Source organism: Actinia tenebrosa, unplaced genomic scaffold, assembly GCF_029948245.1.
Source record: "Actinia tenebrosa isolate PJP-AT-01 unplaced genomic scaffold, QUT_ActTen_1.0 PGA_scaffold1__47_contigs__length_23844297, whole genome shotgun sequence".
Taxonomy (NCBI): domain Eukaryota; kingdom Metazoa; phylum Cnidaria; class Anthozoa; order Actiniaria; family Actiniidae; genus Actinia; species Actinia tenebrosa.
In genome coordinates, this window is record NW_028292578.1 from 2,023,907 (window position 1) to 2,038,495 (window position 14,589).

The 14,589-nt window shown below is 35.8% G+C and overlaps 2 protein-coding genes across 4 annotated transcripts; both read right to left on the reverse strand.

The window, feature by feature from the left end:
* Nucleotides 1-203: 203 nt before the first annotated feature.
* Nucleotides 204-6,406, reverse strand: LOC116297748 (isoaspartyl peptidase/L-asparaginase). 2 transcript variants are annotated; one of them, XM_031706032.2, is made up of 6 exons: nt 6,052-6,406; nt 4,520-4,628; nt 3,736-4,049; nt 2,868-2,903; nt 1,783-1,973; nt 204-1,091 (listed from the first exon to the last, which is right to left on the reverse strand). In XM_031706032.2, exons 1-6 carry the CDS (start codon nt 6,232-6,234, stop codon nt 692-694), a joined length of 1,233 nt encoding a protein of 410 aa, XP_031561892.1. In that variant the 5' UTR covers nt 6,235-6,406; the 3' UTR covers nt 204-691. The 2 variants fall into 2 exon arrangements, with proteins under 2 accessions (XP_031561892.1, XP_031561891.1); XM_031706031.2 differs by having other exon boundaries at nt 3,697-4,049.
* Nucleotides 6,407-6,698: 292 nt separating this feature from the next.
* LOC116297744 (U-actitoxin-Avd8d-like) lies at nt 6,699-9,185 on the reverse strand. Of its 2 annotated transcripts, none has more exons than XM_089033080.1 (4): nt 9,020-9,185; nt 8,364-8,401; nt 7,610-7,704; nt 6,699-6,902 (listed from the first exon to the last, which is right to left on the reverse strand). In XM_089033080.1, exons 1-3 carry the CDS (start codon nt 9,180-9,182, stop codon nt 7,615-7,617), a joined length of 291 nt encoding a protein of 96 aa, XP_088889206.1. In that variant the 5' UTR covers nt 9,183-9,185; the 3' UTR covers nt 6,699-6,902; nt 7,610-7,614. The 2 variants fall into 2 exon arrangements, with proteins under 2 accessions (XP_088889206.1, XP_088889205.1); XM_089033079.1 differs by having other exon boundaries at nt 8,364-8,404; nt 9,020-9,183.
* Nucleotides 9,186-14,589: the final 5,404 nt, after the last annotated feature.

A 14,589-nucleotide genomic window follows, 5' to 3' on the forward strand; every position in this document is an offset into this window, starting at 1 on the left:
ATGTATTCAAAAGTGGTCATAAATAGCCATGCAACTTTTGATATTCTGGTGTAGTGGTCAAGCGCAAAACATTTCAAGTCAAGGCTCTGGGGAAACAGTAATTGTAATTATTCTTCTGTTTCCCAGAAGTCTCCCCTCTGAGAGAAAATAAGTAAACAGTTTTAAGAATTTCTAATATGCAAGCTACCTAATAAGCCATAAGATAAAAACAATAAAAATTCATTTTATTCATTTAAAACTGATCAATTCTGCAAGTATGTCTTCAACTTTGTTCTCAGTATCTTGATGTTGGTAATCTATTTGATCAAATTTTTAATCATGAAATATGTGTATAAATTATATTAATATGTTCTTAAAACAAGTACATATATGTGTAAACGAATATCATATTATATTTCATACACACCTAAAATTTAATAAACCATCAATTATGCAATCTTAAAAGAAAAAAATAATTTACAGTTGAAAATAATGTATACCATGCCTGAGTCTTAAAGGCTAGAACTTAATAATCTATTAACTTATCTTTCACTTGTCTTCCTTTTTAAAGAACAGAATTACCCTAAAATTAGATTGGAATTTTATTCATAAAATATCTTCTCAAATATCTTTATCTTAACTAATATTATAAATCACATGCAGGTTGATTTTCAGATTGATGTAGTGTAGAAAGTCTCAAAAACAGAACTATCTACATGTTAATATAAACATCACCTCCTGAAGCACCAGCTTCCATACCTAAAGAAACAACACCACTGTCTGGATGATCTAGAGGACAATCAGAATCTGTGGCAGAAGTTACAGTGGAAATATCATTGTATTTTTTGTCTGGTGATTCTATAAAGCTTTCTGATCTCTCTGCTCTTCTCTTTGAAGTCTTGATTTCACCTCTATTCAATCCATAACTTGTGATGCCTCGTTTGACCTGGGCCCACGGCATGTGATTGGAGTTGAAAGCAACACCAGCGTCACCATCACGAGATACCATGATGATTCCAGCAGTACCTCCAACACGTTGCTCCATGTACCTGAGTGCTGCGGCTGCTGCGTCTGCTGCCGTCTGACCAATTTGTAACATAAATAGAGCATACCTATTTCCAGGAACAAAAGGTCGAATTAGACAATGCTGCCTGACAATGAGAAACCAACAACGACACATTACAGCTGTACATTCAGTGCTAGGCATTAAATTTTTTCATCACTGATCACTAGGCTAGCAGAGCTGACGAGCTACTAAGACAACAGAGAACACAAATTGATGAACAGCTACTAGTCCAATGGCTTAGTGGTTCTCCCAGAGCCAATTTTTACTTTTTAATTTTTTTATTTTATTCCTTTTTTTTAAATTTTTTTCTTTTTTTTTTAAACGATCTAACCGCTAAGGTTGATCACTTATATTCTTTTAAAAGCTATCAGGACATCATTTGGGCTGAAAAAAATCTTGTCACAAGCAGAAAGGTGCTGCTCTCCCAATATGCTGGTTATTTCTCCCTCATATTCTTTAAAGATATAACTAGCACTAGTTCTAAGGTAGTAAAGTTGTAAACAATGAAACTACAGTACTTGACAAATAATTGTTGTTTAGTTTACCTTAAAGTCCCACAATGAATATAAAAACTTGATCAAAACGACCCTCTGAGCTTTTATTTTAAAGGAGGCAGCACCAAAACCATTCACAAATCATCCTTACTCTGAATTTTTTTTAAAATAAGGTACTTTTACCATTGGAACAGCTATCAAAATCTAACTTATAATATAATGAAGCTGGAAAACTTTTCATACCTGCATAGAGTAACCCTCAAGATAGATTCTCCATTACCAGTGGCTGAAGATGCACCAATATGATTATCAGCATATCCGCCACACCCTGCTATGGGAGAGTCACCTACTCGGCCTGGATGGACAGCAGTCAGACCGCCTGTAGATGTTGCACAGGCTACATTACCTTGGCAATCAACTGCAACTGCTCCAACCTTTAACATCAACAACAATTTCATTAGTAAACTTCCAAGTTAATGTTAAATTGAAATTGAATTTGAATTTGAAAATGAAAATGACCATACCATATGCATCTTTAATGCTAAATAATATATACAATATGAGTGGCTGTGTCGTATGCGATATATAAACTCAAGGCGTAGCCTAGAGTTTTTATATCATATATAACATGGACACAAATATTGTATATTATTGCTTAACAAATGTCTAGCTTAGTTCCTTTGTGTTTCAATAAGATTTTCAAGATAAAAGTGAATCTGCCCAAGAAAATCCAAGTTTAAGCTTATTCAATATAATGAAAAGATGAGAGTATGTGGACCGGGTTCGAATCCCAGCGAGGTCGGAAATTAATTTTTCCGAATTTAATTCCAAGGGCTTTCGCCCGGAATAACCTCGTTCCCAAGCACTACAACTTACCTATATTATTCTCAATATAATGAACATGATTCTTAGTCATCAGAATTATAAACCTTTTCACAGTCAATATATATTTTGTGCTTCCCTCATGAATTATTAATGAGTTTGTTAATAGCCATAACAATATACATCATTAATATTCAACTATAAAAATCAGGGGTTGTGTTACGCTGTAAGATTAAGACAAATGTAGTACTTAATGTGCTCTGGAGATGGTGCTCTTAATTTATTTAGTTCAGTCAGCACACTAATATCAAGATTTTAGATGTTTCTGAAAGGTTTAATTTTTTCACAGTTTGGCCAGCGATGATGGAAATTTGAATTTAATTTTTAAAGTATAGATTAGGATAGATAGTCTAATGTAAAACGATACAGCAGTAGACATTTTTTGAAGTAATGCAAACAAACTTACATTAAGACAATTTTAGAAAAAATTACTTAGCTGTACATACCGTGTCATGAACTTCCTTCCCCCTTATTTCCTGAACCTGAAAAATAATAATAAATAGATATTAATAATATCCCAAACATTTACAATATATATTTTATATATTTAATTAAAATGGTGAATATATACTAACAGTAATATAGCTGTTTCAAAAAGGTTTGGTGAAAGTTTTGTTGCCTGTTGGTTGCATCATTCTTGAAAAGTACTCATATTCATATGTAAATAATGTCAGCAAAAGAAAATATACTGAAAAAATATGCAGACAATGTTCAGGAAAATTGCATATTGTTGTGACCTTCCGCTGATTGGATTTATTGCCCTGCAACAAAGTGCTTTTGGGCTTGGTATGTGAAATACAACAAAACTCATTTTGAAATAGCTGTTATATATCATAAATGAAGTATAATGATTAGTTGCATTTATTTTTAATCCTTAAATGGATTAAATGGACTAGATTAACACCCAGAGGTTATCTCAAGTGCAACATTGTTATAAAATAGCTTGAAATTCATATTTAATATGTATGTCTTGACAATAATATTTTGATCAGCAAATAATTATTCTACTTTTTGACACACTATGTTCACCACAATCCACTCTTTCTTTGTTTTTGTTATTATTTCTATCCAATCAAAAGCTAATCTTCTATCATTAGCTAATGAATCCAAAATTTTGATCCCTATTAGTGAATGGATATTTTCTGGAACCATACATAACTATAACCTTTGTTTTTGTTATTATTTCTATCCAATTAAAAGCTAATCTTCTATCATTAGCTAATGAATCCAAAATTTTGATCCCTATTAGTGAATGGATATTTTCTGGAACCATACATAATCAATGTATCCCTGGTTCAAATAACAAAAAATTACCATTTTTAAGATCTCTGCTTTGCTCTGTTGTCTCTTAAGCTGTTTCTTTGTTTTATGGACTTCTATCGGTTCTTCTATATCACTCTCAGATTCATCTTCACTCATTTCTACAAGTTCCATTGCCTCCAAGGCTCTAGCCAGCTGTCTCCTTCTGGATTCTGTAATGAGCTGATGGTTTGGTATCTGTGGAAAGTTCTTCTCTTGAGCGAATTGATTGGCTCCATTTCCAATGAGAAGGCAATGAGATGATTCATCCATAACCTTGCGGGCCACAGATATGGGATTTGCAATGTTACTTATACCACCAACTCCACCTAGAAAAGCATTTTTGTTTGTGCTCAGAAAACTATTTCAAGTTTAAACAGATTTGGCTGCCGTTAGTTTTAAGTACAGCAATTTAGGAAGCTGTGAAAACATGGATTGTACTCAAAATTTCTCAAACTCATGGGCTTTATATTAAGTTAAAGATAACACTTTTTGTCCTTTCAACATGCAAAAATCTATGACCTTTTTAATACTTGCTATTCTATCAATTCAAATAAACTTTTAATAAACAGCCTTTTGCATAATAATTTTAAATATTTTTTTGAATTAAAATTCCAATTTTATTTACTTGCTGTTTCTATATTATGCTCAAATATTTTTATCGCCAGGCAAGAGCTATCATTTAACCCAAAGGTTTATTTTTTTCTTGTATCCTACAAATTCTATATTATTCTCTTAATATATTACTAAATAGTTTACTTTTTTGGCACACAGAAAACCATTGAAAACATAAACCAACCATAATTCAGATCTCGACCATCCATTATCATTGCATCCATCTCAACTTCTCCTCTGGTATTGAGTTTAGAACCATGTCCAGCATTAAAGTTGGAATCATCTTCCATTACCTTGGGATTTCAAAACAAAACAAAAAAACATTAAAGAAGCAATAATTAGGAAACCACTCAAGGATATTAGTAGGCATTTTATTTATTGATAACCACTTTATTCACAAATACAAGGTATGAAGGGGTGTCGACAGGGAGGAACCCGTTACAAGCCCCCTACCCTGGCTATAAGCCCAACAAAAAACATCAATTCTCATAAGCCTAGGGCTTATATTTGGGATTCTACAGAATACCATTCATAGGAAAGACATCAAATTGCTTTATAGCAAAAAATAAGTTATAATCCCAGTGCGAATTGGATTAATGACCGCTTTTCAAACCTGATGGGTTTTAAATTGGTATATGACAATAACAAAAATAATCTTTTGACATAGCCATAACAAGAGTCAAAACAAAGCTCAGAATTCTTGGAGTGCAATCACATTTGACCAAAAATTTCTTGAGGCATAAATAACAATGAAACAGCCACAATCTTGGTTGATCTCACAAGAGAAACTTATGAGGAATGCTTTGTATAGTCAACCATGGCAGCTATGACGTAACATGCACCTCAAAAAAAGACAGATTAGGACTGAGTTTCCGTAATAAACTGAAATTCCTAAAATTCTTAACCGGAAGGGATTTAAAATAAAACCAAGAAAAAAACATTTCAATGTTCTTTTCTAACAATTGTACAGTATGTACAATATCCGCTCGATGTTGGATAAAAGGTGGTTCGTAATTGTTATAGCGCTCTTGTAAAATATTGAAATAACTACGTAACAGTAAATACCTCACTTTTTACGAGGAACACTTCACATCTTCGCCACAATCATGTGTGTGGATTTGAATTAAAGACCGGGGAAAAAAATATTTTTTGACCATTTTGCTAAAGACAGGAAGAACTTGAGCATAAGCCCAATTTATCATTTTCCCACCAGATTCGATCCTCGACTAATTTCTTAATTCTGAGTGCATTTATCTTCTTTTAGCTTTATTCCTTTACATGCAAAATTTCCCCAAATATATCTGGTTTCTTAAATAATCGTTTGCCTCTCTTTATAAGCTTAGTATATGAGTATACAGTATGAGTATATAGTATTTTTTAAGACAATTTTTTTTCACAGAAATTAGACAAACTGACAAAACAGCTGTTCTTCATGTTCGAAAATGAACGCCGAAAGAACATAGCCGCTGTTTAACGCAGCTGAAGCCGCCTTAATAAACCATCATAGATTCAGAGAAATTTTATATAACAATGTATAAATATTATGATTAAGAGTACGAAGTATATTAATATCAAGTAAGGTTGTTTTATATTTTTTTAACGTCTTTTTAAAATTTTACACGAGGACGACGACTAAAAGTAGCATAGCTACACTGAATCCCCCGCTGTTCGAATAAGAACACCGGCTACAAAAAAACACCGAGAAAATTAGCCCACCTTGATGGCTGCTTCGACTGCATCCACTGCAGCATTTTCTCCATCTCGCATGAGGATATCGTAGCCAGCTCTAGCTGCTTTTTTCACTCCGATTATAAGCATAGGAAAGATGCTCGGGTTTGACAGCTGACCTGCACCTCCGTGTACTACAATACATGGTGTAACCGGTCTCGGGGAAGACATGCTTCCTTTACTAAATCCCTGGCAATCGTAGGTATAACTCTCGAGGGACGGTGCAATTGAAGTTATTGGTGATCTTGGACGTACGGGAAGCAGATGGAAAACTTAGTATATTATTTAGAAAACGTTTCTTTGATGACTTCTCGTAACGAAATCACACGAAAATCTGCACGAATTTGGTTCCAGATCCTCTCTCCCTTTAATGGCGTGCTTAAGTATACCACGTGATCGTCTCTTTTGGGAAAAGAAAAGATAGAAGGAAAAAGAAATATTATCGGAAAAACCTCTCTTGCGATTAGACTTTTTAAATATTTGTGGAAAATTTCATTTCTTATATAGGAATTTTTCTCAATTTGTTATTTTCAAATTGATTGCAGGGACGACGAAACACTTTATAACTTGGGGGGAGGGGAGGGAGCAGCCTGTTGTTGTTGTCTTATATATATGTATATAGTAATATAAAAACATTTTTACTTTTCCAATCCTCTTTTATTCTAATGTTTCATTTCTCTTACAAAATTAAGTTCAATCATCAGCTTATACTCTAGTTATCCCTATTTTAATCAGTAACATTTGATGTACATATCATTTAGCAGCAAACAGTTCCTTCTTTTCATTGTCAATTGTCATGTTGAAATCATTTAAACTTTTGCTTGTGGCCTTTTGTGAGCCTGAAAAATAAATGAAGTATGTAGTATTAAAGAGTAGTGTATAAGGGCCGAGTAGAAGACAAGGGACTATATATACTTCCCCCACCCCCTCCCCCCTACAAAAAATGTCCGCATGCACCTGAGGTTTTGGGTGGGACAGCTAGGAGACTTAATTCCATCTGTCTTTTGATGAGCTCCCCACACTCCTCCCCTGGGGATTTGCTCGACAAAATTAACCAAAGCAACTGCAATTTCTTTTTCTTTTTTTTCTTTTTTTTTTTTTTTTTCACCCTTGAATTCCTTTTCTGTCATATTAGCTAGTTATACTTGACATCCATTTTCATAATAACTGTCTATAAGGTGCTGTTTCACCATACAATGTTCCTTGCAACTCGTCTCGCAGTTTCTGCGATGAAATCATTAGCCGAAGGTCGAGGGGAAATTCGGTCGAGTTGGCATTGCGGTGCATTATGGGGCTGTTTTTGGGGACGAAATAGCCGCCATCTCGGAAATATGTCCCCAAGAATAGTTCCACAAAGTACTGCAATGTCAACTCTACCCAGTTTTCCCTCAACCTTGGAATAGCTAAAAAATGCGATGACGTTGAACAGTAGGTTGTTACACAAGGGAATTTATTGTGCAGGCAACATCTCGCTGCAAAATTGCATGCGAGAAAAGTTGCAAGGCAGAAACTGCATAGTTTAGCAGCACCTGGAACTATTTGTTACCTATATCAGCAAAAATTACAGAATTTAGGGCAATTGTTCTTTGCAAATTTGCCCATTCGTGAATCAGGCTTTAAGCAATGTTCTTCTTTAATGACCTACGAAATAAGATTAATTAATATGAAGTTTTGCGTATTGGCATCGTACAACTTTAATAGAGGAGGTAGTACTAAGGGGGGTGCTGTCCTCGAGTGTCGTTGTTTTCAAAATGATTTTATGTAGCAGCAAACTATAGCTAAGGATTTCCCATTACTTGACATCAATCAAATTCTATCAAATTAAATCATATAGGTGGAAGTATAAACACCATCGTAATGTAATGTCCAAGCCAATTTAACAATATGTTTTGTTATACTTGGCGTTATTGCAAAATAAAATCGTTATCGTACACCGACCTAATAAATGCTAATCTATTTAAGTAATCGCTCATAGATTTCCATTGTCTGCATGTCCTCTTATCGATCATAGATGACGTTTTAAAATGTACAAAGTGGAAGCCCGAGCCATGGCAGTGAGTGGTTTCAATGTAAAGTTCTGAAAATGTTAAGACGTCATTTATGTTCAATAAGAGGACAGACAATGGAAATCTATGAGCGATTTAGAAGCAAGGAAAAAATTTCAAAGAAAAACGGTTTCAAGCGCGCGCTAAATCCGTTCTAGAGAGATTCGTCATTCTGTGTCTGTACTCTTATTGAGAATAGCTGTCAGCCAATCATATTGCGAGAATACGCTCTGTTATTGTAAAAAAAACACATACCTCTCCACAAATGTTTGAGCCATATTTATTTCTACACCCTGCTAAATGAACACACGTATCGTCAGTACGAAGCTTACAGAGTATAGTAACTTTATTTAACCACGGTGCTTCTATCACAATTTACAATTTTTAAACGCCATCTTAAAACCCACCTTTTTAAATTAGCATTTTGATAGTTTTTTAGAATTTATCAATATATATTTATTCATCTTATTTGTAAATAGTTATATAGTTTTATATATTACATTATATCATTATTGTAATGCGCGCATGATCATTGTATGGAATGCGCGCACAATAAGTGATTAAATTATTAATTATTATTATTACAATAAATTACAAATTATGGTCTCCTTAGAAGCTGTGCTAAAAACATGCATGAATATATATAAAGATATAATCAAGAATATATCAAATGTAAAGATCATTACTAATATTTGTTGGTGCAGAGTTCATAATCCTTAAATCCTTAAATTATATGGATGGATGGATGGATGGATGGATGGATGGATGGATGGATGGATGGATGGATGGGTGGGTGGATGGGTGGGTGGGTGGGTGGGTGGGTGGATGGATGGATGGATGGATGGATGGATGGATGGATGGATGGATGGATGGATAGATGGATGAATTAGAGAAACGTACTGATGACTTACCTTCACGTTCCTCGAGAACGTCTTCAAAGAACGCAGAAGCTTGAAACAGCAACAAGGATCCAATAATGAGAAGAACAAAAAGACGAGTACAAGCCATTTTAGTGTTTAGAGTTCCAGTAGTGCCGACACGATTTGTTGATGTACTTTGTGACTTTGAACACATCTAGCCGATTCCTTAACCTCTATATATACCCATATCCCCCAGCAACAGTTGGCTAAAGTTTTGCCCAGATGGATACACGTTTTTTCCACCACACCATGTGTGGTCTGATTGCGGGAGATCATTGGAGTGTCTTCGGTAAATCTTTTCCTTGTTTTGCTCTCAATTGATGAAATAGCTCCTCCTCCTTATAAATTATTTGATTCTTTATCGATCGATCGAAGAAAAGGTCAAATAATTCCATTCCCGGAATTCATGCTCACGCAGGCACGTGTCTGTACATCAGCCAACCTCGAAAACGATGCAAAAGATGATGCGATCGTGAATAGACGACTTTCATAACTCAGTTTTTTCAGATAGAGAAAATGAAAACTTTTTACCAGAAACTATTAATGCTATCTGAATAAATACGTCACGAAAACTATTTCCAGAAAATTTTGTAGAATTTGACTGCATACCAAAGAAGTTATGAAAGAACGAAAATAGAGAGTTTTGTATGAATTTATCACTGGAAGCCTTGGTGCATTTGCTCACATCTTGTAAAGGATTTATTAATTTAGGTAGAAACTCACACGCCTTATCTAAATCAACAAGATCAATGATTTAAAAGGGTTTTCACTCCAAAAACATTGATTTTTGAGGTAATGAAATCACGGCCGCGAGTACGACTTTTCAACCTAAGAACATTCTACAGGCTAGTGTGGTCAAAATGAAGTACTTAAAACAGATTTAAGTTATCAATTATGAATAAGATTGTATATTGTTCTGCGCTTAGTCAAGCCGATTTGGAACACTACAGTCCATACGGCAACCAAACGTCGTCGTCGTCTCTTCTCAAAAGAATAAAATTTAAAGATTTATTACTTTACTTTGTTTTACCGCAGTATTATGATTCATACCTCAAATTCCTGATAATTTGTGTTTCGTACGATTTATCGAGTATGGGATGCTCATAAATATTTTATGGATGTGGTTGTCTACATCGAGCAAACAGTTGTGTAGAGCGATTGGAGCAGTGTATTGATGGCATGTGGGCGAGAGTCAGAAATTGGGTGTGGTCAAAAACCTAGCGCTGGCCATGATGGTTAGCTTGGTTAAAGGAAAATAACCACTTCAAAGCATATAACTATCGCTACTAGAGAGTTATTTGAATATATAGTTATTGCTACTAGCTAGAGAGTTCTTTAAATATTGATTCTATTAATTCTGGGTTCCCAAGGATTCAGATTCTTGTTATCTAGAATTTCATGGTCAAAACACATCATTGAGGACACAGAATACACTCGCACGACGAACCTTTAGTTTGTGCTAGGAGACTAGCACTAGGCCTTTCCCGCACTCCTCTTTTTATACTGCACAGAAGTGGCTTGAGAAGAGCATCTCTGAGAACGTATATCTTAGTGTTGCAAGGCAACTTAAGCACGAAGACAATAAAAAGCAATAGCCAAGAATAGAGTGGTTTTCATGAACCCGTGAAACAAAGCATACTAATTAATTAAGATGTAATACTATAGTCGGGTCAACACAATAGAAAACAAAAGAATTAGAGTGTAAGTACTACTGTGTATTTCAGGGATCTATGAACACCACTCTAACGAATTTCGAGCTAAACAATACCCTGACAAAACAAAAACCCTAACACAGAATAAAATAAAAAGCTTGCTAACTAAGAAAGACCCTGAAATTTTAGCCTCGCCTCTAAGAGACCCCGATATCTTTTAGCCTGGTCGGTGTACATGGTTCAAGGTGGTTCATTTTCTTAATCTCATGTTCGCTATCGTGGTTGTTCATGGCAGTACGATGGTCGTAGCGGTTAATGTTTGTTTTATCGTCTATTTTTTATAATACCTAGTGCATGGCATGTGAACGTCACGCCTCTATACTAAAATTCAGGCCCCGCTGTAGATAAATTAAATATTTTTACTTTGACAAAAAAAAGCGAAAATGCTTGAGAAATTCTAAATATTATGTTTTATTATGAATGATTCTTTGCACGTCTCATTCGGAAAGAATTCCTGCGGAATTAGAGCTGAAACCGCATGCACTAGCTATGACTGAGACTCTCACTACTACATCGATGATAATGACAAACGTCATAGACCATATGAAAAAGGGAGCGTCCCTTGAGATACCTTAGTTCATCAGTTATAGGAGACGACAATGCTTTTATTAGAAATAGTATATAGAAATTAGAGATCTTCCAAAGTTTTATTGTAGTAACATTAAATGATAAAAAGCTACAGCTGTTTGAAGTTAGAAAGGTTTGTATGGAAACAACAACCAAGGGCCTACCAGCATCGCTATCATGTTTTTGGTACACTTCAAATGCTCATAACTGTTCAGGGATTTAATATATGACAACCGAACTTTCTGAATTTACTAATTTAGACATGGTCTTTCCTGTAATGAAAAAATATTCTCAAAATCATTGATCGTTCGTGGTGGTCAGTTCCCAGTCTTCCGCTCGTTTTTCATAGGGTCTATGGCATGGTCTATGGTGAATCCTTTTTAGGATTCTATAGACTGAATCAGTCAATAATGGCCGCCCTTGACTTTGAGAAATCTTTGAGAAAAATAATCTTTAAAAATATACATCACCATTAGAAAAAGCAAGCAGAAATGTGTATTTTTGGAAAGTATTATTTCTATCTGTTGGTCATGTTGGCCGCAATTCAATACAATTCACGAGAATTTTTAAAAGGCAATTAATCTGGTTGTAGGATTATATCCGCTGATACTTTCCAATTAGCCTTTGGTGGTTCCACCAACACCTACATACCTCTTCTAACTATTAATCGATTATAATCAGTTCAATAAAAGCCGCATTATAAACTTGATGAATCTCTAAAATCACTAGCACGGGCCGCCGGCCGTACAATGGACACTATTTTAGATATCATGGTTATACAGGTTCTTGAGACAGAAGGTCTCGAGGTCTATGCCATACTTGAAGGGTGGGCAATATTGGTCATGGCGTGGGATACTGAATCACAAGGGATTTCAAAAGACTTATATTCATCTGCTCGTGTGCACCAATGTCCTTGCCCCATTTACCAAGTGCATATGACTTATTTTACGTCTTTTTTCTTTTTACAGTGTTGACTTAGGCCCCGTCCACACTATGCCGGATAAATTTGAATCCGAATTTTTATTTATTCGGTTCCATTTCGAAAATTCGTTTTCGGTGAAGAATTGTTCTGGATTCGCCCGGACTAGTGTGGACGGTAGGCCTAACCGAATAAATAAAAATTCGGATTCAAATTTATCCGGCATAGTGTGGACGGGGACTAAAAAATCTCTGTTTCTTCAGCTTACGACATTGCTAATTTTACAACGACGTTCCCAAAAAGGCAACAATTTGGCAGCACGTTCTGGAGTGAATCGCCTCACAAAATAATTGGTTTATATCGGTTTTAGTTTGTCATCTAACCAGCTGACATGAAATAATTGTATGGTTAAAAACAAAGTATATGATTATTTAACTTTTGTAGTTTGAGAGCCACTCGGTTCTCAGCGATTTTAGTTACTGTCATGTGTCGCCCTCATGAAATAAAGTCTCTATACTAAGATTTCCTTTTATGTTATTCACAGTTGTCACTGACAAAAGAGGTCATTCGGAAAATCTAGCTGCCATACTAAAGGCTGGTTTTCACTAGCGACATAAGCGACAGAAGCAGAAGCATAAGCATGAGTATAAGCATAAGCACAATATCGTTATGTTCTAGTGTAAATGAATGTGACGGAAACATAAAAACAATAGGAAGTTTCCCGTGAAGGGGACTGAGTACGATAATTTGATTGGCTTACCACCTTGTGCTTCTGTATGTTAGCGACGGAAGCATAAGAATCTGGTTTTCACTAGCGACATAAGGACGGAAGGAGAAGCATAAGCATAAGAAAAAGGAAACCTTCCGTTCCTTCTGCTTATGCTTCCCGTCGATGTTCTGCTTCTGCTTACGTCTCTGTTTTTTGATTTTCACAGGAACATAAGACGTCTTACGCTTCTGCTTCTGCTTCCGCTTCTGCTTCCGTCGCTAGTGAAAACCAGGCTTAATAGATTCTTATAATAGACCCCCTTGTATTGAGTAGTCCCGAGAGAAATTGTTCTGGAGAACAAAGCAATGGATTGTTTTTCTGCATAAGAAAAGTCGGTCTATATTGTTTTGTCCCCCAGAACGATTCCTAGATCCTCTAGGAAATCAATGCAAGGGGTGTTTACGAAATCCTTCCCACTCAACTGATTTTCTTACGTCAATTTTTTCGATCCTTCTTTATTGAATATCAGCGTGCGCAAACCGATACGGAAGCTCCATCTGTGGGAAGGTAATTAACTATTCCATTTTAGTTTTTTGTCTTTGAAATGTTTGTCGAATCTGATCAGCTGTGATCGCTCGTTCAGCTCATCACCCAAGAACACTGTGCCAAGGGCAGATCCTCACGAATGGGAAGCTTTGCAAGATCTAAATGCCAGGCTCTCTGTGAGCTGTAAGAGATTATCAGGTAAATCTTAGGTGATGGTAGAGGGCCGGTGGTTGAAATTTCTTTACAATCATGTAGTTTATTTATATAGAAACTACCATGGCAAGTGTTCTTGGGGTGCAACTCAAAATCCCTCCAGATATAAATATAGATATAAAACAGCCGCCATGTTGGATGATCTAACAAGAGAAGTTAACGAGGAATGCTTTGTTAACGTCAACCAGCATGGCGGCTATGACGTAACATGCACTCGAAAAATATGGCTTTAGCGGCTTCGTCAAGCACTTTGCTTGGACGGGATCTTCTCTTGATAGTAATTTAGCAGCTTTTTGGATAAGATAGACGAGTGTGCAGACACGATAGAAATAGAAAGCGTTATTAACGCCGGATTTCCAGTGTAACAAAAAGGATATTTTCTTCTTCATATGATAATGAATGAATGTGAATGGAAACCTGAGCGAGAAAAGGTCAGTAGTAGCTTGGGTATCAGGCCCTATCCCAAGGGCCCTTGAAGTATTCCAATCTCTCCCATTACCCCTCCCTAGTGAGGAACAATAGTACAAACTGCTTCCGTGTCCGGAAGAGAAATACCGTAATGAATTAATCTAAAAAAAAAAAGAAAAAGAAAAAAAGAAAGAAAAAAAAAAAGAAAAAGAAATCTACAAAGCTTTTCGCTGTCGTATCACAGCGTGGGACAATCACAACAGAGCTAGGCTCCAAACTAAGTGAAAGCCCAAAGATCGAATTAGAATTTAGGAGTTGATTTTTGAGGAGCGAAGAAAACCCGGACAACCCGGAGAAAAACCCTCGAAGCACAGGAGAGAACCAACAAACAACTCTACTCACATACGACATCGACAGGACTCGAACTCGCTCCGCATTGGTGAGAGGCGGCGCATTAGCAGCGCACGCCACCCGTGCTTCCCATAAT